The sequence below is a fragment of the Rhinolophus sinicus genome, linkage group LG02 (genome assembly GCF_036562045.2).
Source record: "Rhinolophus sinicus isolate RSC01 linkage group LG02, ASM3656204v1, whole genome shotgun sequence".
NCBI lineage: Eukaryota > Metazoa > Chordata > Mammalia > Chiroptera > Rhinolophidae > Rhinolophus > Rhinolophus sinicus.
Genome location: NC_133752.1, coordinates 79,353,694 through 79,378,108, shown reverse-complemented (window position 1 = coordinate 79,378,108; position 24,415 = coordinate 79,353,694). Strand labels below are relative to the sequence as shown.

Sequence of the window (24,415 nt, the reverse complement as noted above, 5' to 3'; positions counted from 1 at the left end):
GAAGAAAGGAAAGTAGGTTCTAGTACCTGACATGTGGAGCTTGTGGTCTGGGCGCCTATCGTCAGGGGGAGGTTATGCGTTTGGGTAAAGTATCTGGGAGAGAGGTGTGTCTCCTGTGCACTGCAGGAGGCTGAGGTAAGAATATCAGCAAGAGAGGAGGGGGCCCAACTGAGACCAAGAGCACAGACGTGAGACGTGTTCACAGAAGAGAACTGACGGGACTTACAGATACGCCTCAAGGGGACTACAGTCCTTTCAGTTGTTGGGAGGCTTGCTAAGTGAGCAGTGACTACTAGTTAATAATCTAGTCTACTGTGTCTAGTTTGGATCACAGCATGTTAAAAGGTCCACGGACATTCTCTTTAGAAACAGTGGCAAAAGCAGACTGATACTAGAAATACCTTCTTAACAAAAGCAGTATGGTTAATGGTTGTATGTTTTAATTTGTTTAATTAAGAAGTGGGGAACTCTTATTTTTTTGGTTATTAAAAGCTACAATCATAGTGAGTAAACTACCTCCTAGAAATAATTCATATTTATTGGAAATTCATATATAGTATATACGGGGGTGCCAACAAATGTACTGTGTTTCCCCAAAAATAAGACCTAGCTGGACAATCAGCTCTGATACGTCTTTTGGAGCAAAAATTAACATAAGACCTCGTCTTATGTTAGATAAGACCCGGTCTTACAGTAAAATAAGACCGGGTCTTATATTAATTTTTGCTCCGAAAGATGCATTAGAGCTGATTGTCCAGTTAGGTCTTATTTTCGGAAACACGGTATACAAGTGTTTGGACACTTTGGTCAACGTTCCTTAAGCAGTAGTTCGCCATAATCAGAAGTATCTGGACACTGATGGTAACCACTTTGAGCTCCTCTTGTAATTGCAGAAGTCAAATGTGACTTGTGTTCATCTTTTGTTATCAGTGTATATTGATTATTATAATTTTAATAGTTTGTTTCCTTTCTTAATATGTACATACTTTTTTTGATACCGTGTGTGTGTGTGTGTGTGTGTGTGTGTGTGTGTGTATGTGTATGTGTGTATGTGTATCCATATCCATATGTATTGGAAATTGTGCCTTTTCAGATGGGGAATTCATTCATCCAACTACATTTAATGGGCCCACTTCCAAGGCACTATGAAAGTTCCTGAGGATACTTTTTTCCCCCTAAAGGAAAAACACTTTAATTTACTAGATTTTTTCCTTTTACAGTAGTGGGTTTCATTATTGCTATAAACTTTGTGACACTGGTGGATAAGAATGAAGGTGATATTTTTAAACCGTACTATTTTATTAGAAACTGTTCTATTGACATTAAAATTATCACCAAAAGAATGCTGTCCACAAGAGACTAATACAAGTTTGTGTCTGTTGGATATGTTATTCTAATTTGTTTTCACCTTGCTGTGCCCAATAGTGTCAAATAACCCAAAATTGCCCGCTTTTAAAAAAAGTATGAAAGCACCAAGATATGAAACAAAACCAGAAGTCTGTTATTTAAATATAATTTTAATAGGTGAAATATTTTATGACTACAGAAAAAAATCTATTCCTAGAAATATTTATTTGAATTTTTTTCCCTTAAGTTACATTAATATCAGGAAGATAGAACAAGCTATAGTGTTTCATGTCATGACAGAAACTTCTGGGCTCTAGGAAGGATTAAATTCTGCACTTGTGTTTATTAGAGGAATCTTTATAGAGGATTTCTTCTAGTGTTTATAATAGTTTGAGACCAGTCACTGATGACAGAAATTATTCCTTATAGGAAATGAATCTTTGACTATAATAAAGTGTGTGTCTCTGTGTGTGTGTGTGTGTGTGTCTGTCTAATAAGAAAATTTGATTTTCATAATCTACATATAAGCATAGAATCCATTCTATTAGCCCAAAAGCACTCTTCTTCATGAAACCTAGGTGTCATTAGAAAATTTCAGTGTGTGTTATATAATAATAATTACAGATAAAACATCAATCCTCAAATTATTCAAGAACAAACGATGACCAAATATGGGTATAAACTAATGAAGAATGAGGGTATCAAACTAAGAAGTCTGGTGGATTATTTCAACATGATATGTTGAAATTGATGTAGAAGGAAAAATTAACACCAATAAAAATTCTTGGTGTAGAATGTCTCTAGTACTATCACATAAACTGTCTTTCCAGATAACTATGCTTATCCCTTTAATGGCCAAATCATTAAATAAGAAAATTTCAGATGGAAACTTTAGAGTATATTGAATATAAGCTATTGGAATGACTAAGGAATGAATCTCTTATATTATTTAAAAAGTGTTCTTCTGTGAAGACTCATTCCCTTCATTGCATACTTTGTGTTTTCCTGCCATGTTTCTGTGCCTTTGACAACTTCTAATTCCTTTTCCCTGAAAAACTATTAGTCTTAGATTGGGCTACTAGAACAAAACACCATAAACTGGGTGGCTTATCTACAACAGAAATGTATTTCTCACAGTTCTGGAGGCCTAGAAGTCTAAGAACAAGGTGCCGGCCAATTCAGTGTCTGGCGAGGGCCCTCTCCCTGGTAGCAGACGGATGTCTTCTTCTTGTGTCCTCACCTGGTGGAAAGAGAGCTCGCTACCTCTCAGGCCTCTTAGGAGAGCACTAATTATATTCACGGGGGCTCCACTCTCATGGCCTCCCCACCTCCCAAAGGCTCTACCTCCACATACCGTCATATTGAGGGTTAAGGTTTCAACATATGAACTTTGGGGGGACAGAAACAACCAGTTCATAATACTATCACTCCCCCATCTTTGTCAAAGCACATGATACGTTATTTTCTCCTAAGAGATGAGTCTCGATTGCTTCAACCACATGTGATCCCCTTCCGAGTACCAGTAGTCCTTTGTATGTCACTTATGATATTTACTATACACTGACCATACTCTGTTCTACATTACTGTCATTTGTATATTACCCTAACCTCATTTTTAGATTATAAACTAATTGTGGTTAGTCAGTTATTTATCTCAAGAGCACCCAACCCAGAATCTGGTCAAAATCCTTTTTATTTTAGAAATGAATTTTACAGATGAATAAAGTTAAGGCCCAGGCTGGTCTAAAGTCAAGGGTTCTGACTTTCACTTACCTTTCATATTTTGGAAGGAAAATTCTATTTTTATCTATGAGCATGAGATAAGAAATGACTATAAAACTAAGTAGTAACTTAGGTCTAAGTACTGAAAGAAGCTGATCGTTATTCCTAAACTATAGGAGACCAGTAGTGTTTATTTTTAAACTGATTAATCTAATATCCATGCAAATTGAAACTGGTGTTGACACCGTCATTGTATACAACTTGGCGGTCTTTTTCTTCTTTAAAAGTGGTTGTTCATTTATTCAACAATATTCCATGCTAGGCATGTAGCAACAATATTTCAGTAATGTTACAATGGATAGGAATATAGTTTGTAACACATATTTTCGTCATCATTTTCTTACAGGTTAGAATGCAGTCAGTCTATTTGATAAATGAGCTTGCAATTCATTTAATTTTCAAAAATAAAACTGTCTAAAATTTCCCAGTGTTTTCTGAACTCTAATTTAGTGATGAAGCATTCTTGGTACTAAACCTGAAATGAGGTACTGTGGTTTTATTACCTAACAACAATCTTACATCACAAGTATTCAGCTCATTTCTACGAGTAAGACTGCCAGTCATTTAAGTTCAGCGTCCTCCTAATTGGTCGGGACCTGTACTTGATTTGTATGCAGCCCACAGGACCAGTGGGTGAACAATTTGAAGTATTCCCCCTCCATATATCCAGAATTCACTGCATATAATGTTCAGGTATAATGAAAGAAATTACATTTCAAATAAGAGAGAATTTATAGTAATAATATAAACTTTTTGTGTAGAATTAGATAGAATACGTATGAGAAGATATTCTACCAAAGGATATATTTCTCAGTAAACGTCTAAATCCTATTAAGAGAACTTCTTGTAGTTTCTTTGTGGCGATAGGTGAAACATGTTAGTTTCAACAGTTTTTTAACCTGGGGCACTTTTTAAAAAAGCAATTTTATAAAATTAAACTGTGGAAATGAAGACAACTTAATAAAATAGATGTATATTGATGGCAAAAGTCATTCTATGTTGATAAAATTATCTGTGTTTTAATATTTAGTTAAAGTCCATGAAAATATGATTGTTTTACAGGATACAAGTTCAGTATTAAAGGAGGAACAGGTTATTACAGCCTTTGAAGATGAAGGGTCATATATAATTCAAGAACAGCAGGATTCTCTTGTGTGTCAAGGAATTCTTGATTTAGAGGAAACTGACATGCCAGAGGCTCTAGCTCCTGAAAGCTACTCAGAGTCTATCTGTGAAGAAGATGTTACCTTAGCTTTGAAAGAACTGGATGAAAGATGTGAAGAAGAAGAAGCTGATTTCTCTGGACTGTCTAGGTGAGAAGACAGTATCACAAACACTTGAACGAGATGATATCTTCTCTCCCATCGCCTCCCAAATATGACCATCTAACCTAGTTCATTTCTGTGCATAGTTTAGTCTATAATCATACTGTTTTCATTTTTAAAGATAAAATGACTTACTATGATGAGTTATTTTCTGTTTATTCACTTAAAGAAAAATAAACAGGCTATTCTCAAAGCATAGTGAGTGGCATTATATATTTAGAAGCACACCAAATACCTATTTTGGCAGAATGCCCAATAGCCAAATGTTAAAATCAGTATTGGGCCACGGCCAGGTCCAAGTATCAAAATCATGGAATGAACTTCTGTGATAGCAGAATAAATCTGAAATACCATCTAAAAATTATTTTACAGTTTCATTATCAGTGGTCCAATTTTTCAAGTTTGACATAAAATGGGCAGAATTGATAATTTCACAGTACTGTCAGATGTTGTTAGATTGTTCCTTTTAAATGTTTCCCTATTCAATAATTTGAAGCTCTTGATAATTATTTTTACACAAAAATCAATATTTAGTAATCAAGTATGTCAGTTTTACTCCTGCAATAAAAATTATTTAGTTATAGTTCAAATGATTAATACAGTTTTAACATATACAACACATGAGGAATTTTTCCACTCAGTATATCTAGAATGCCTACCTGCATTTGAAAATGTACATTCAGATATTAAGAAGAAATCTTGGTGACACACCTTGTTCATACCGTGTTTCCTGAAAATAAGACCCAGCCGGACCATCAGCTCTAATGCGTCTTTTGGAGCAAAAATTAATATACTTATTTTACTATAAGACCGGATCTAATATAATTATAATATATATAATATAATATATATAATATAATATATAATACAAATTAATATAATTTGTAATATAATACCGGGTCTTATATTAATTTTTGCTCCAAAAGACGCATTAGAGCTGATGGTCGGGTTAAGTCTTATTTTCGGGGACACACGGTAGTATTGATTTGGATATGACAGAGCCTGTGTCCTGTACTCACTCATTTACTAAAAGGCTGAAGCCAAATAGTTGACTTTGGCCAAGTACTGAAGCTGGACTAGAACAGAGCATCCCTACCAAATATAGAGGTATATCTACTCAAGCTTACAGGCCCGATTTTGTCCAAATCAATCACCACAGTGGCATTTTAAAAATTAACCTTTTTATATAACGTATAACTTTAAACTTCAAATGTCTGCTTTATTTTTATCTTCCCCCAGCCTTTACTCAGATTCCTCTCTTCCATATGAATTACTCTGTAATTTCTGTAAATCCTTACAGAGAGCTACCCTGTAATGTGAAACTCAAGGTTTTAAGACCTTGAGTAACATCTCTTTATGAAGTGTCTGACTCAAACTCTTTTTCATCTTTAAGACCCAGAGTTACACACTTCTTCACAGACTGTCCATCCCAAATCTTTGTCTTTTTTCGTTGGTCCATTTTTGTATTATCTGGACAGTTGGGATTATACATTCCTTAAAGAAATGGCTAGGTCTTATGTTTCTTTTGAGGCAAATCTGTTACTGCCAGGCACATAATATGTGCTCACAAAACTGCGGAGCTGGCAGTATGTGGCATGGCTTTTAATGTCGGGTTTGAACCCATAGTCCTGGGTTCAAATTCTGGTGCTGTCATTTCCTACCCAATAATCTAGTCACATTATTTAACCTCTCTATATGTTTTGTCCTCATCAGGAAAACTGAGGTAATAGTACCTAAACCTCATAGAGATGCTGTGAAAGATTGAATGAAACAATCCATGTAAAGCACTTGACACAGCCCTAGATAAAAAAGTACATGACCAAAAATTTTCAATATTGTCATCATCAATTTGGGCCTGTTCAAATAAAAAACCTCCAAAACTGACCATTTAAAATGAAAGCATTCTTTTTTTTCAAATTTATTGAGTTAATGGTTAATAACATATCAATTTCAGGTATCCAACATTATAATTTGATATCTGTATACTATTGCATGCTCACCACCAAAAGTCTAGTTTTTTTCCATTACCATATATTTGATCCTTTATCCAATTCATCCTCCTTCACCCCACCTCCCACCCCCGAGTAACCACCATTCTGTTGTCTGTATCTATGAGTTTGTTTGTTTAAGATGAAAGCATTCTAATCTGAATTATTCATAGACTTTACTGAAATTAGTCCCTAGTGCCAGCATATTATAGGACTAGGGCTGTTTTAAGGTGAAATTAGATGTCTAATTCCAAAGATGCTAAGTAGAAAGCACATAGAAATCTGCTCAGTCATGCTTTCTTACAAAGTTTAAGTTGCTGTACACTGATAAAAAATAATCTATGTTGGATGACTAAAACTATTGTAAGTACTTGAGTCTATTCTTCTAAGGTAGTGTTAACGATTACTGCGATATTTATGTTAACAGCCAAGAGGAGGAAGAGCAAGATGGTTTTCCAGAAGTACAGACGTCACCTCTGCCATCACCGTTCCTGTCGGCCATAATAGCCGCTTTTCAGCCAGTCGCATACGATGATGAAGAGGAAGCCTGGCGTTGCCATGTCAATCAGATGCTGTCTGACACCGATGGATCCTGTGCAGTGTTTACTTTTCATGTGTTTTCCAGGTTGTTTCAGGTAAGTGAGGCTTAAGGTTTCTCAATTCATATTCTGATATAGTTATCTAGTTTTTGGTCTAAAATCAGTATCTCAGATTTTAATATTGCCACTGATTTTCTTTAAAAAAAATTTTTTTTCCCTAAGATAATGATATTTCGATTTACATTGTGGCATTGTAGTACTGCTAGTACTTTATACAGTGACTACTACAGCTACCTCCCTTAAGGCAACTGGAATAAAACTTCAGAACAACAACTGATAAATTCTCTAGCATACTGGGCACCGGCAGGGATACCAATAGAAAGCAGGGTCCCTGCCTTCAAGGCGCTTACACTCACTATCATAAAACAGTGTATAATTTAGTACTAAATGAACTGGCTTTCATTTAACGAACTTTCATTACTGTGTCGGGGACCTTAAAAATTTTAGCTAAGGTTGCCCCCAGTCCTAGGCACTATGCTGAGTGCTTTACAGTAAGTATGTAATGCTTACAACACGTCTATGGACTGTAGAGGTATTTTTAACATTCTGTAACCAGGGAAAGTAAGGCACAGAGGAATGCCACCATGTAAGTTGTTATCCTCTAAACTACCTACCGCCTTTCCTCCCTACCTGAGCACATTTTGTCCGTCCTGGAAGACCCTGCTAAGTACATATTATCCCTGAGGCTTTCCCAAACACTCCAACCTCCAGTCTCCCTCCTGGAAGGTCTTCAGTGCGCGTTAATTGGAGCATTTATGAATTCTGTACTTTCATAATGCTACTTGGTTTTCAGTTTATTTTATTTTCTTTCCAATGATATTCTAAACTTCATGATGCCCAAGACTGTGGTTTATGCTGTTGTTTTTTTTAGCTAATCATAATAGCATCTAACAGTGCTACCCATGTACATGTAGGGACACATTAACTTTTTGTGTAATTATTATATCACGTATCAAATAGTCTAATTCATTGCGTGCTCACTAGGGGTCAGGTACTGTCTGATTGTTTTATTTGAAATGAATATTCTTGGGTTTTGAGAAGATGTTATTACTCTTAATGCATTTTTATGACTCTAGTTAAAGTCAATGGCAGCCCATAGTCAAGGATAGTAAACGGCTTTGACCGGAAATTTCTTACCAGTGGAACTTTAGAGGAGCTAATTCCTCAGACATGTGAGGACTTTATTTCAAAGGGTGTGCAGCATATGTGTTCTTTCTGTCTCTCCTGATGAAAAACATCTCAGAAATGGGGGCACAAATGGCGTGTATCAGTAGTTTTCTTTTTTCAGTAACACTCTTTATAAATCTTTGATCATTTTTAGAAATTATCATGTTTCCTAAAGAGGTACCTAAAAACATGGATTTACCGATCAGTTATTAGAATCCTGAATATAATTACAGTCATACTGTAAAGAAAAAGTTGCCCTAGTTAATAAATTACACTTCTTTACTTAAAGATGATAAGAGGCCTTCTTGTGAAATATTAAACTTTTTCTAATGCCCTTCTCCACAGACAATCCAGAGAAAGTTTGGAGACATAACTGACGAGGCAGTCAGCTTTCTTGGCGAGAGTCTGCAGCGCATTGGTACCAAATTCAAAAGTTCACTGGAAGTGATGATGACGTGTTCAGAATGCCCAACAGTCTTTGTGGACGCCGAGACAGTAAGTTTTTATTTGAGGGCTCATTATAAATACTAAATTTGAATGTCCTTCAATACATGGACTATTTAAAAGGTAATTTACAATTTTTAAAGTATATCAGTTCATATTTTCAACTTGATTATAAATACCTAGCAAAATACAATTCCAGTATATTCTATGCAGTGACTTGTGACTATTTCTGGTTCTGACCCCTCCCTGCCTCACCCTCCACAGAGTCCTCGATGGGGAAGTAACAAGTCATGCTCTAGAGATATGTACTTTTCTCCTGATTCCTGAATAAATTGGGTAGGAGAGGGCTAGACCTTCCCCCATGAAGACCCCAGAGCTCCTTGGTCTTCCCATCCTGTTTCCGAGCACATTCAAAGATTATGTATTAAAATATTTAGAGAATTAAGGTTTAAGAAGCTTCAGTGGTATTGCCTTTAAGGTGTATACTAACGTGCAGTTTCTTGCCTGAGCCAGATTTTGAAATCATTTGAAGGCCTGTTAGTCCTTGCTGACACTCTTAAATCCCACTGCATTCCGACTCTGTTTTATTGAAAGGTCAGCCCTAGGTATGCGACAGAGTACGGTAAGGGGCACTGGTGCCAAGATGGGCCACAAACCAACTAACAGAAATTCCGTGACCCAAAAGTTGGCAGTCTCATGACTGATCAGAAATGGTAACCTGGATCAATATGTTTCTGATTTGACAGCTGATATCATGTGATTTGCTAGAAACACTCAAGTTTAGTGTTTTGGAGTTACAAGAACACCTGGATACATACAACGCCAAAAGAGAAGCAGCTGAGCAGGTGAGTCCGTTTTTACCATGTGAAGAGTTGTTTGCTTTTGACACCAGAAGTGTTAACCTGGCAGCTGAATAGCTGAGACAGAAAAGAGGACTTCTTAGCCCTTGCCTCAGGGTTTTACTGAGAATGGTGGGGGCCTTTGAGCTCTCTATCCAGTGAATTCTTATCTCTGGCTTTTAGAAATTGACCCTCTAAGAGCTCAATGTAAAACTATAGCTTTATAAAAATATTCTATGTGTAGATTGGATAGTTGCTGTCAACATTGCAAGTGGGGCAATAAAAACAGTATTTCTCTGAGAATACATTATATTGTGGTCTAGAAAATCTGCAACCTGTGACAAAGTTGTGATCTTTCCCGTGTGTGTGTGTGTGTGTGTGTGTGTGTGTGTGTGTGTACATGCACGCGGAGGCAAGCAAAGGGAGAAATAAATGAGCATGTAGTAGATTATAGCTATTACCTACTAAGAAATATTTATTTGACTCCAGTCCGGCACTGCAAAACACAGTAGTTCTTTTCTCTGAGAGTAAATGTTTTCCATTAGCATGAGCAGAAAAACTTAAAAGAAAAAAATGCTTCTCTTCTTTACACAAACTGTATACAGTAGACATTATTTTTCTAGAAAAGTCTTTCAGTAAGTATTAAGTATCTGTCACACATAAAGGCTTAATGAAGAATTAACTATAAAACTTGACTCTTCTTCCTTTAATATTCTAGATAAGAATATAAGGTACAAATATGATATATGAATAATTAGTAACAAAAGTAAAGTGTTAATTTATAGCCATAAGTAAAAGTACTGGCAATGAAAGAGACTTCCGAAAATTGTACAGGTCTAACAGAAAACTGAAGCCAGACTGTGATTTCCAAAGAAAGCTCACTGGGACTAATAGGAAAACTTCATGGAATAGACATATAACCTTAGGCCTTGACAGATGGTAATTTTAGATTGGGGATTATTTCAAGGAGAGAATATGGTATGAGAAAATACTTATATTAGGTCTTTCTCCCCTGGGGAGAAAGAATCTTATATTTGGACTGAAAGAATGATGACAGATTGGAGAAGAGGAAATAGTTTTCAATTTCAGGAAAGATCTGGTTGTCCTACAAGTAATAGTACTACTATGTGTATTCTCATACATGTCTTGCGCATATATGTTCACATATCTGTTGAGTATCTACGTAAGAGTGGAATTGCTGAGGGATGGGATATACGTATGTTCAACTTGAGTAGTTTCTGCCAAACACCTTTCTAAAAGAGGTTGTATCGATTTACAATCCCTCCACAAGTATATATAAGAGTTACCATTGCTTCTTATCTTTGCCACCAAGATTGTCAACTTTTAAAAATTTTGTCATTCTGGTGGGTGTGTGGTAGCATTTCATGATATTATTTTGCATTTCCCCTGATGACTGTTTGAGCACCTTTCCACATAGATATCTTCATTTAGATATTTTGTGAATTGTGCCTTCAAGTACCTTGCCCATTTTTGTAAATGGTTTATTTGTGGTTTTCTTATTGATTTGTAGGAGTTCTTTATTTTAAACCCAAGCCTTTTATTGGATATATGTATTATAAATTATAAATTTTTCTCTCAGCCAGTGCACTATCTTAATAGCATCTTTTGATGAATAAAAGTTTTTTACTTTAATTAATTCCAAATTATCAGTCTTTTCCATTTTGGTTAGTGCATTTGTTTCTTCAGCAATGTTCGCCTCCCTTGGAAGCTGTGGTAGATTGTTACAGTAATGACCCTGATGAAGCATGCCTCTCTCTGTCCACACCCCTTTGCTGTTCCTCCCTTTAAGAGATGGAGTCTGTTTCCCCACTTCTAAGTCTGGGGTGACCTTGTGCCTTGTTCTGACGAATTAAATTCAGAAATGATGCTGTGCACCTTCTGAGACTCAGAAACACATAAGAGGCCTTTTGTAGCTTCTGCTTTTGCCGTCATGCTGGTCAGAGTGTAAACTGGAATAAAAACTGGAAAATTATTTGACCTCTAGCCTATTCGAGGATGAGAGGCCATGTGGAGGAGAATGGAGGCATCCCAGCCATGACAGCCCGCGTGCCGGGCACATAAGTGAGGCCGACTTGGGACTAGAGATAACTAGACTCAGGCAAAAGCAGAAGACGCTCCCGGTCAACACACAGATTTGTCTGGTTTTAAGCCATTAAGTTTTAGGGTGCTTGGTTTATACAGCAATAGGCACCATTTACAATAGGAAAACATCAAATACCTACAAAGAAATCTAGTGAAAGATGCACTAGACCTCCACACAGAAAACCCCAAATATCACAAAGAAAAATTAAAGCTAAATAAATGGAGGATTTTTTACCATGTCCATGTCAAAAGACCCAATAGTGTAAAGATGTCATTTTTCCACAAAATGATCTCTAGATTTAATCTAATTCAAAATCTCAGATGGTCTATTAATGAAAATTGATAGGCTAAGCTACAACTTATATGGAAATACAATTAGCTAATAATAGGACAAACAATCAGTTTGGACACATTTTAGCAAATTATAGCCCTTGGGTCATATCTGGCCCACTGCCTGTTTTTGTAAATAAAGTTCTTTTGGAACATAGCCATCCCACGTATTTACATACTGTTTGTGGCTATTTTTGCACTGCATCACCGAGCTAAATAGTTGCAACAGAGAAAATAATGGTTTGCAACACCTAAAATATTTACCATCTGCCCTTTACAGAAAAAGTCTCCAAACCTTGTCTGTGAAGAATAAGGTCTAAACAACAGAGTGGACTTCCAGCCAGTAAGACCTATTAAAAATCTCAAAAGAGTATAATACTGGCATAAGAATAGACAAATAAACTAATGGAATATAATAGAGAATCCAATAACAGATGCACATATATAGTCATATAATTTACAGCAAAGGTGCTATGCAATGCAGTAGGAAAAGAATGTTCTTTCTAAGAAATTGTCCTGAATCAATTAAATATTTGTATGGAGGGAGGGGTGTGAACCTTGATTCATTCCTGAGCTACCATATCACTATTTCTTGTCCCATCTATTCTTTCCTTTTTTTCTCCTTTCTTATGTTTTCTATCAACCAAATATTTTGTATTCAATTTTTCCCCTCTAATAACTTTTTTAGTTATACATCCAATTGTTATTCCTGAGTCTTCCAAGGATCATGAGTGAAAGCCTGTGAGGTGTTTATCAGGGCCCCATCATCTTGGCAGGATTGAACAATTTTTGTCTTCCCAGTACCATAAGACCAGAAATCTGCTTATTCTTTTAGATTCCCAGATGCAGCTCCTTGGTTTCTTAGCCTTTCCTCTTGAACATGATGGAGGAATAGCTGTTCCCAAGGGAAAACGCTGGGCTCCCTTCTCTGCAGTTTTCTCTTCTCCGTGATCTTGGCCCTCAATACCTCCCTACCTTTGATAACCCTGTTTTTCTAGCCTAGTGAAACTTTGGTCCAGCACTTTTTTTTTTTTTTTAACATCAGCAGGTTTGTCACCATGAAAAGTCTGAATTTTAAACATTTTGTTGGACTGGGGGCTCATATGCATCAGCTCATCCAACTTTAGCACCTGTCTCCTCCCCAGTAGCTTTTCTAGAACTGCTACCTTCACCATGAAGCTCCATGAGTTTTCCCCATTCAAACTTGGGCTTCTTCAACATTTTGACTTTTGTAACAAAGATATCATGGAGTGGATAGATTGGCACGCCTTTTCTGTGTCTTTCCCAATGCTATCTGGAATCAGTTTATTGACCATGTCTTTCGAGCTGTTTGCGTGCACCTCTCAGGTCATGATTTCCATCATCTTCTTCCGGATTTGGTGGACCTGCTGATGCTGAGCATAAGAGGTCTTCCAAAGCTGATGGTTGCATTTTTTAGTGAAACCAACACAAAATAGATGAAGCAAATAACCATCAGTAGTCTTGATATCAGCATGAGCTTCAATCATGGTCTGCCATTTTTTGACCATGGAGCACGTTTTGTCTCAGGTAAGATCCATGCCATGGACATGAGTCAGGCAGTCTTTACCCTGAGCGACCTCAGGAATTAACCTGAGTTTTCTAAATGCAACTTCATCATTCTGCTGATCAGCTAGGCTCACTTCAAAAACACGACCCTTGAGACCATTAGATGCTATTTTGGTTCCTTGAGTTCCTGTGACTAGTGTTTTCCCAATATTTCTCATATTGAACATAGCTACCGTGTTTCCCCGAAAATAAGACCTAGCCAGACAATCAGCTCTAATGCGTCTTTTGGAGCAAAAATTAATATAAGGCCAGGCATTGTATTACATTATGTATTTATATTATATGTTATGTTATGTTATGTTATGTTATATTTATTATATTATACCAGATCTTATAGTAAAATAAGACCGGGTCTTATATTAATTTTTGCTCCAAAAGACGCATTAGAGCTGATTGTCTGGCTAGGTCTTATTTTTGGGGAAATACAGTAGTGCTTTCACATCATACCAATCTTTCTTAGACAGTGGGTCAACCACTTTTTTCTTGGGTCCCTTCTTGCCACCTTTCATAAGGCGCTTGTTCTTGCCGACCTTCGTGGTGCTGCTCGGAAAGCTAAAAGGAGGGCCAGCACTTGCTGTTCAACCTCTAACCCCTACGGTAAGCACTGGGAATGGTGTAGGGCTCCCTTCAGCATTTTGCTCCAACTCCCTAAATCCTGGCTGATGGCCTTCAGCTTCTATAGCTGTCCTTAGAAGATTTGCCTTCTACAAGTTACTCCATCATGTCCAGAAGACAAACCTCTCAGGTTAAATTTTAACCTTCATCTGAGCCTTAAGTAAAGAAAACATCGTGACAGGAACACTGATTAGATGTGGACTGGAGGTTATGCTGTACACAAACCACCTACTGCGTCCTGTGTACACTGGCTGAAAAGGTGTAGACGTGTACTTTCCAGGGAGTATACAGCCCCTGGGACTGAAGGGTTAGGGCTTGTCTTTTAACAGAATAAAAATCAGAAATAATTATGTTAAATAGTGCCCCCAAAATGCCATATCACTGGGCATACAGTATATAAAATGATTTAGTAAGAACAGGCCATTAAATAATCAATTGAAATTACTTTTTCCAAATTTATTAGCATACTTGGATAAACTGGACTGGATTAGTGATGATGATTAAATGTATAAGCATTTTAACATTTTGTATGAATAAAGGTATACAAATTCTATGATAGATGTTGACTGAATTTTTCTGATATAAAAGAAATCTTCTGGGTAGTTTGACAATGGCTGCCAGCAGCTGTGTGTCACTAGGAAAGCTTAACATGTTTTTCTTTAGAGATGTTGTCAAGCAAAGAGCCCAAGGGCTGGTGCCGTCTGAGGGAAGGGGATAAAAGAGACAAAGGTCAGAGAGATTGTTTTGAAATAACTGAGAGGTCTCATTTTAATTCTTTGCATGTAGAACCGTAAGCTACAATTGAGAATTTTAAATGTCTGGTACTGACGTATTTTCAAAGAGTTAAACTTACTGTAGCTAGTAGTTTTCCTCAAAGTCCTAACGATAAAAGTCCTAACGATTTCTTATATATATTTGTATTTTTATGTTTAATCTATCACCCCTAATAAAAAAGAACTCGGAATTCCAAAGAACTGATAATATTAATAATGTCAAACTGTCAAAACCTAGGAGCTTACTTCAAGGCTCTCAGCTTACTTCAGCTTGACCATTCTGTGACTACATTTTTCTCCCACTAAATCTCAATGCTATTATCTTATTTTTATTTGACCAAAGAAAAGGTACCTTAAAATAAATATCCGGCTTTAGGAATAGCCCCTGAATAAGTCAAAACAACCCTTGGTTTCTGTATCCAATATTCTTTGGAGATAACATGTTTGTCATTCATTACTGTCCAAAAAGGGAAGAAACAAGAAATATAAACAAGATTTAAAAGGGACTTGGGTTTCTGTTTCACTAATTAAAACTGACACCAGTCTTCTGAGAATTACACTTTGATAAGCAGGCGAACCTTGTTAATTCTTTCTAAGTTGCCTTTATCACATTGACCGGAGGGGAAGCACATCTTTCATTTCCCATCTTACACTAGCAAAGGTCAGGTATAGACTGTGGAGATTTCCAATAAAACCTGCAAAATAAAGACTATTCTTTACTGAAGTGGAGCACAGGTTCCTGGACTTGAGAAGACCCTGCATTGCATTTCCTCCTGTAAGCGCTCACAAGTGTGACATCTGGTTACACTGACAGTATCATCCTCCTGCTTTGGTTTGTTGCATATAAACAGTTAGACTCAAAAGGAGATGAAAGTCTATGTCTACAGCCAGTCTTGGAAATTCAAATTAGATTTCAAGTTAGTTGTTTATATGCACAGGCTGTTATGTTACCAATGCCACTGTTCATTGTACACTGACTGTACTAACATTTACTGTTACTTATTTCTTCAGTGGTTAGACAACTGTAAGAGGACATTTGGTGCCAAAGAAGACATGTATAGGATCAACACAGATGCACAAGTAAGTTTCTTATTCTTAGTTTTGCTATATTTCTATATTAGGCAAAATAATGTATGCTCAAATGACCTTTGATATTCTTAGGAATAAAGAATATTTGTAACACCTTTTCATTTTTGTTATCAGAACAGTCTTTGTAAAAGTTAGGTTCAAGGAAATATTGGCTTAGTAATGAAAAATTCACTTCAATAAAAATGAACGAGCAGCTTGTGACTGAACCTTAATAACATCCAACAGATAAGCTTGATGGATATCTGGACAGTCCAAGTTAACTTTTAGTTGCATCTGTCTCTTTAAAGAATGTTTTGTTCTGCATTAGTTTTCTGCTGATAAATTGTCTGATCAGGAAAGCAAACCTAAGAGTGATGTTATATATAGCCACATTAGCCTTTCTAAACATGAAATTCTGATTGGATAAACTATAATGTATTTGCTAATATAAATAAAAAACAGTGAAAATAACAAATACATTTTCTTAGAGAAAAGTGCACATATATATAACACATACATTATATTAAGGATAAATTAAGACCTACAAATTATTCCAATAGGAGTGCAACTTCATATGAGCAAGACGCATTCATCAATTAATGACCCCTGCATTTGACATCAGAATTCTAATCTTTTTCAATGCCAGTTAGATGGTTATTGATTTCTAGTCACTGTAAAAGTATTGTTATTAAAAAATTTGAAGTTTTAATAAGTGAAATATTGAGAAAATATAGTATACTCTCAATAAATGTTAACTATTTGCCAGGCACTGTGCTAAATGAGAATTTCACATTCATTGTCTCCATTCTTACACTCTGTCTAGTAGATGCTATAATTATCCCCATTTTGCAGATAAGGAATTGAGGCTCAGAGAAGCTAACCTATCCTAAGCAAATCCTCTATTGCAAAGAAATTGTCAAATCATGTGTTTAAAGAAAGAAATGAGGCAAAATAAGGAATTAACCCTAAAGTAGAATTAGACCCTTTGGTTCAAATTTTGTTCTTGCCACTATTTTTTTTTTTTTAATTTATTGGGGTGACAATTGTTAGTAAAATTACATAGATTTCAGGTGTACAATCCTGTATTACATCATCTATAAATCCCATTGTGTGTTCATCACCCAGAGGCAGTTCTCCTTCCATCACCATGTAGTTGATCCCCCTTACCTCATCTCCCACCCCCCACCCCCCTTACCCTCTGGTAACCACTAAACTATTGTCTGTGTCTGTGAGTTTTTGTTTCTCATTTGTTTGTCTTGTTCTCTTGTTGTTTTTGGTTTATATACCACATATCAGTGAAATCATATGGTTCTCTGCTTTTTCTGTCTGACTTATTTTGCTAAGCATCGTACTCTCAAGATCCATCCATGTTTTCACAAATGTTTCCTATATCATCTTTTCTTACTGCCGAATAGCATTCCATTGTGTATATATACCACAACTTCTTTATCCATTCATCTATCGAAGGACATTTTGGTTGTTTCCATGTCTTGGCCACCGTAAACAAAGCTGCAGTGAACATTGGAGCACACGTGTCTTTATGTATAAATGTTTTCAGATTTTTTGGGTAGATACCCAGGAGAGGGATTGCTGGGTCATATGGTAATTCTATTCGTAATTTTTTGAGGAACCTCCACACTGCCTTCCATAATGGCTGCACCAATCTGCATTCCCACCAATAGTGTATGAGGGTTCCGTTTTCTCCACAGCCTCTCCAACACTTGTTACTATTTGTCTTGTTGATGATAGCCATTCTGACTGGGGTGAGGTGATATCTCATTGTGGTTTTTATTTGCATTTCTCTGATGATTAGTGATGTTGAGCATTTTTTCATATGTCTATTTGCCATTTGTATGTCCTCTTTGGAGAAATGTCTCTTCAGGTCCTCTGCCCATTTTTCAATTGGATTGTTTTTTGTTGTTGAGTTTCATGAGTTCCTTGTATATTTTGGATATTAGCCCCTTATCAGAGGCACTGTTTGCAAAAATCTTTTCCTATTCAGTTGGTTGCCTCTTAATTTTGTCGATGGTTTCTTTTGCTGTGCAGAAGCTTTTAAGTTTCATATAGTCCCATTCATTTATTTTAGCTTTTACTTCCATTGCCTTTGAAGTCAAATTCATAAAATGCTCTTTGAACCCAAGGTCCATAAGTTTAGTACCTATGTTTTCTTCTATGCAGTTTATTGTGTCAAGTCTTATGCTTAAGTCTCTTGCCACTATTTAATTGCATGGCTTAAGCAAGTAACAAACCCCCTTTTCCTATAAAAATTAGGTGGTTAGACTTATATCCCTTCTACCTTGAAGAAAATGAGTTCCATCTCCAAGAGCCTACATCAGTTAAGCTAAAGGTTTTCTACTAAGTGAAAAACTGAAAACTCGGTACATTTAAGATTTCATTTACATCTTATCTCCCCCTTTCACATTGGAGGGGGACCTTTTTTATACATTATCTGCTATTTGTCCTTGTGTACCAGTATAGTCTTTTTGTCTAATAAGCAATCAATAAATATTAAAAAGTAAATGAAAAGAGAATGTATATGCAAACTTCAATACACTTAAAAAACAATAGTTTAAAATATGTAGTGTTAGCATACTTAATGTCATTTCTGGTAATTCAGAACTATACAATTAATTACATTTGTGTTATTTCCTACAATTATGGTGATCTTAAACTTTATCAGTGATTTCTTGTCCATTATATTCCAAAGTAGAGGCTATGAATGTGTATGTAAAGTCAGTTCTATTTTATTTATGCAAAGAGAAATAAGAAAAAAATACTTAAAACTCAAATAGTTGTTGGTTGCCATGTAAAACTGTATAAGGTAAAACCTCAGAAATTTAGATATGCTAATAAGTTTGACAATGGATTCTGCTCGATTAATGTTCACAGAACAACTACGTAATTTATGGTAAGCAGTATGGAGCTAAAGTTCACCTTTACATAGCAAATCCTTTCTAAATTGATAGGAATAAATGTTATATAAATAGTCCTTCAGAGGAAAATACTTAGAAAGGCTTCAAAAAGGACCTTCAGAAGCATTATTTTCATTATGGCAGTTGCTGTTTTAATTAATTAGAAGTCATTTTTCTCCATTAATGAGACTAGGTCCAAGTTGCTGTAGACATTTTAATGTAACAATTTTTAAATAGTCCATAAACTAGATGTTTCACTGTATTTCACATACATTATCTCATTTGATTCAAACCTAGTTGGGTTGAATTTCTGAAGTTTACTAAATTACACTTGGAATGCAATTAAAAACACATCTGCTTTCAATATTTTACCTTCTGACTCAGCACCATTAATGGCAACATAGGACCTAATTAGACAGTAAAAGATAGGAAGCCTAGAATGAGCCACACCAAAAATAATCTTCTCATGGGTAAGTATTTATTATATAAGATTACAAGCCAATTCTTTTCTGAGACTGACAGTAATTCATTCATTTTCTAATCTGGAATTTTCTACTTTACTAAGAAAATTTCATGACATTGGCTTTTCTTTTTTTTGTTTTGAAAGGATATAAAAACCTAGATAAGAACCACTTATAATAGCCAGATTTCCCAAAATCACATTAGTTTGATTTTATGCTTTGTAACTTTTACACAAAAATAAAGTATAGCCTAAATGTAATTTAGTTATTTGGCAAAGTGTTAAAAACACTATGGATTGGTGCAGTAAATGTCTAAAAAGTTTTATTCTGGAAATAGCATCATAAATTTTTCTTTGGGGTATAATTAAGTGTTCTTCAGTTTGCCTGGGACATCTGTGACCCTAGTTAAAATGATTTCTTACACTAATTCTTGGTCTTTTTCTTCCTTTGTATTTTTGTGACCCGATCACCTTCTTGCTTAGCAAATGGAAATTCTAGCAGTAAGTGACCTGTCTTAATTTATAGACTACTTATCCATGTCAGACAAACTGGTTTTCACTTGCCATTTGTCCATTTGTAACCTAGCAATGTTTTGTCACAGACTACTTAACAGTAGTGTGTGCTTTAGGTTTGCATAGCCCTTGCCTATGAAACCTTGGTCCTCTAAAAAGGAGATTTTATAATGAATATATACAACTAGCAGTCGCCTTTTTATACATTTATAACTAACATCTTTTAAATTTCTTAACTTTAAAAATCAAAGTGCTTATGTTGATTTCATTGTCTCATTTCAATGAGATTACAAAGTGTTGGTTTTTTTTAAATTCATTTTTAAGTAAGAGGTTATCCAATTTTACTTTGCTTATGAAGCACTTACTGATAAATGCAGTGAGATATATACATCTTGATGGGGCAAAAGGATATGCATTTGAACTTTGAATTTAAAATTTTAGGTTATAGTGAATCCTTTTTAAAGCATCCTATGTATTGCCTGCTTAAAAAATCTTATTTGTCTAATGCCAAAATGTGCTTCACACTAAAAAAGAATTATGTAACCAACAATATCTTGAATTTTTTTAATCAGTCTTCAAAGCATCTTTCATCTGTCTTTCATCAGCTTCACACTGTATTAACTTGCTTATTGCAGAAAAATAAATGTCAAGACAGTTTTAACATTTATTTATAAATTTTTATTGAAAATGTGTGGTCTAGTCAAATATGGAAAATAGCACCTAAATTTAATGCAATGTTATTTATTTCTAGGAACTGGAGCTCTGCCGAAGGTTATACAAATTACATTTTCAATTGCTACTTCTGTTCCAAGCCTACTGTAAACTTATCAACCAAGTAAATACAATAAAAAATGAAGCAGAGGTAAATATTCAGTTGTACTGGGCATTAGTAACTGATTCTAGAAAATTAAAGTATACACATACATGTATACATATATCTTGTAAAGAGTTGAAGTCAGAATTCACATATAGTGAATCTTTTTTTCCCCCAGAATTGTTTTTGGAAATGATGTGCTATTTCCGGATCTATTAGTAAATAAGACAGGAGATACCAGTTAAAAGGTTCAAGACCTTAAAGGTCGCAGTAGCAGAAACATCATCTGTGATCAAAAGTCTGGTAGAGCACATCAATTCAATGAGGACATAACATTATATTGTGAAACCCCCTAACATCTTGTTCAGATATTATTTCTGTAGCTCTAGTAACACACAAAAGCAAGCACATCAAAAACACTTTGACTGTTGGAAATCGTGTAATGAATAGATTCAAAAGAAGTAATTTCAGTCCTTTTTTCCCCATTACCAGACACTGATACTAAAGCTATCACTTTTTAAACGATAAAATTTTAAAAATACACACACACATATTGGTTTATATAAAATACACTGGATAAATAACCTTTTAAAATATAAAGACTTTCCTCTACTGTCAAAGAAATGTTCATGATCCTCCTATTATAGTAAATGTATTTTTACTATCCAAGATGAAGTACATTATCACATTAAAACCAATATAAACATCAGTTACACCGTTTTATTTATTACAATATAACATTTATTATACTTACTACCCCCTGTTGTTTTATCAAGAGTATTTAAAGACTGCTATTTGGTGGCTAAAATTATTTACCCCTACTGAATAGATAACTTAAAATATTAACTGCCCTTATGTAAGTTTAACATTTGAAAATCTTTAAAATAAAATACTACTACCGTCAAATTGATCTTCATAAGTAAATGCTTTTTGTTACTGAATATACAAATAGAGCCTTTTAAGGTGTATTTATTTGTTTTAGGTCATCAACATGTCAGAGGAACTTGCCCAACTGGAAAGTATTCTGAAAGAAGCTGAGTCTGCTTCAGAAAACGAAGAAATTGACATTTCCAAAGCTGCACAAACTACTATAGAAACTGCCATTCATTCTTTAATTGAAACTTTGAAAAATAAGGAATATATGTCAGCCGTGGCACAGCTCAAAGCTTTCAGGTAAAATGTGAGGGGGTTTCAAGAAGATGCCTTTATACCTGGACTGGGAGTTCACAATGTTTGGGTTTTTGGTTTTCAGTTTGATGCTTCAATATCACGTCATTGTAAATGGAAAACATGACTTGGTTCTTTTCTACAACTATCGCTAAAATGACACTCTCAGTGATACTTTCAGTAATCTGTTTGCTCAGATATTAAAGCACATGCTCAGTGATTTGCAAGGAAATTTTGTTGTCATAGGTATTAAAATGTAGTTGATTTAAATGCTTGCTTGAGTCTCAGGACTTAAAAGTATTGTGTATTTTCAGGTCTCTCTGGCCCAACGATATCTTTGGCAGTTGTGAAGATGACGCTGTGCAGACGCTGTTACACATATATTTCCATCACCAGACTCTGGGCCAGACAGGAAGCTTCGCAGTTATAGGCTCTGACCTGGACATGTCAGAAGCCAACTACAAACTGATGGAACTTAATCTGGAAATAAGAGAGTCTCTACGCATGGTGCAATCATACCAGCTTCTAGCACAGGCCAAACCAATGGGACATTTGGTGAGCACTGGATTCTGAGAAACTTCAGGCATTTAGGAAAGAAACTGACGATGAGTAAGACTATTAACAAGCACCTTTTATGAACCCTTGCAATTCACTGATAACTTTTTCTGGCAGCATCCACAACCATAGCGTAACTAATGTCAAACTTTATCAAGGTAAAGTGTCAGAATCAAAGACCTGAAGAAGGAAAAAAAAACTAAGTGTTTAACAGCTGCCAATACCTCTGACAGTAACTGTATGAAGAAGGGATTTTTAAATTACTTAACCTACGTGAACAGAAAAGGGCTAAAAGTGATGCCTACAAATACAAACATTACTTTCTGGAGAAAGGAAAGAACTGCAAGAATGTTTGCAATAGTGGCCTCTAATACTGAGACATTGGAAAGCAGGTGAGATGAGGCTGAAATCGAGGCCGGTTCATTTTGGCTGAAGACCTGCGAAGCTGCTTGGGTTGGTAGCAGCCACAAGCATCGTCTCCAGTTGACGCCTAACCATCTACATAAAGAACATCCCATCGTCCGAGAGACACAGAAAGACTTATTTGCAAAAACCATTGATTTTTCAACATGTGGGATAAGGGTGTGGGTGTTTTGTTTTGTTTTGTTTTTTTAGTCTGTATAAGGAATTGTGTGTGTGTGAGCTGGGATGTGTGAATACGTGATAGTCATATTTTCAAGGTATGGGTGTTTGGTGATCACGTCTCAGAGCATGCCTGAAAGAGCGCTGCGAGATTATTTTTGAAGAAATTTTATTTTATTAGCTCTAACTCTTCATAGTGTGTAAATGTTAGAACATTTTAATAATATTTTAAAACTGGGCTTTCCCAGTATTTCAAAAAGAAATAATATATCTGTTAACGTTATTGGAATGCTGCTCAGTTCTCTGATCAGTGCTTATGTTACGATTGTTGATAACTAACCAAAGTAGATGCCTGCAGAGACTTTAAAATGTAAAATAAAGATGTATGCTGCCCGTCAGCTATTCTCATTAGAAAAGTTAACTTATTTTACTCCATAATTATTATAGAAACTGTATAGATTAAAACCAGTATTTTCTTGTACATTTGTGCAATGCACTGTTATACAAGAGTAGGTGTACAAAGCTAAAGAAAAAATTGTGGTCATGGATGGTAGAATATATGACTTGCAGGCCCTGAAGTCTGCAGAGTTCAAGAAGAGAGATGCAAATGCATTTTTATATGTTTATTCAGGACTCACATGTTTCACTCTAAAGGAACCTGGGGCTGTGGGGGGAAATGAAAGGAAGCCTGAAGACTAACTACCAAAACATGCAATATACTTATTCACTGTCTAAGCCTGTAGCATAACATGAACTGGAGTCTCTGTCCTTTTTTAAATAGCATTTTGTAAAAAAAAAAAAAAAAAAATGAATGTAGTCCCACAATTCCTCTAATTTGAAAGGAACACCTTGTATTTTTTATATGCATCTCTTATCCACTGTGACCTTTCTTTTAAACTGGGCTCTGTGATCGCAGAGTTTAGAATGTAGAAATGAAATGCTTAGCTTTGCCTTTTCCTGGGGGTGTGGACCCTGCCAGAAATGTCATTGTGCTCGAGCGCGTTAACTGAAGGCATTGCACTCGCCGTTGGACTGCTGACTACAGTTCTGTTACCTGTACAATTCGTAACTCGTCACGGCACATTCATAATCACTGTATTTTTGGACCCTGATAAAAACAAGTATTTTGATGGTGTTCCGGTACTGTAAATGGTGTCCTTTAAATTATTTAATAACTTCTGGGTGTGGGGTAGGAAGAGAGGGCTGGTGTCCAGAGACACACCACACTTTACATCCTTTCTTACCATCCCCTATATTCCTCACCTGGCTTCTATCCTTTTTGTTAAAATAAAAAGCATTGTAGCTGTTGGTTTGTGTTGTGTTTTAAGAAAGCGTGGATGAGTATAGTATGCATCATTTAGAGATTTTTCCAGTGTTACCTCCATTCTTTTTAAATATAATCATCCTTCAACAGGGGAGAACAAAATTAGTTGACAAACCAAACC

At 35.7% G+C, this 24,415-nt stretch overlaps 1 protein-coding gene and 1 pseudogene across 13 annotated transcripts in view; one reads left to right on the top strand and one right to left on the bottom strand.

Moving 5' to 3' along the window:
* The window catches only part of FRYL (FRY like transcription coactivator), a 236,148-nt gene extending 211,870 nt beyond the window's left edge, over positions 1-24,278 (top strand). For 11 of the 13 annotated variants that reach the window (XM_019741013.2, XM_074324663.1, XM_019741016.2 and 8 more), the window contains 9 exons: positions 4,192-4,442; positions 6,870-7,077; positions 8,554-8,703; positions 9,399-9,497; positions 15,911-15,979; positions 19,823-19,840; positions 20,604-20,714; positions 21,649-21,839; positions 22,148-24,278. In XM_019741013.2, the coding sequence (XP_019596572.2) occupies positions 4,192-4,442; positions 6,870-7,077; positions 8,554-8,703; positions 9,399-9,497; positions 15,911-15,979; positions 19,823-19,840; positions 20,604-20,714; positions 21,649-21,839; positions 22,148-22,406 (1,356 nt within the window). In that variant the 3' untranslated portion in view covers positions 22,407-24,278. The remainder of the gene's footprint in view (positions 1-4,191; positions 4,443-6,869; positions 7,078-8,553; positions 8,704-9,398; positions 9,498-15,910; positions 15,980-19,822; positions 19,841-20,603; positions 20,715-21,648; positions 21,840-22,147) is intronic. The other 2 variants (XM_074324661.1, XM_074324658.1) reach the window with 1 other exon arrangement.
* LOC141569980 (small ribosomal subunit protein eS1 pseudogene) lies at positions 12,999-13,747 on the bottom strand (annotated as a pseudogene).
* Positions 24,279-24,415: the final 137 nt, after the last annotated feature.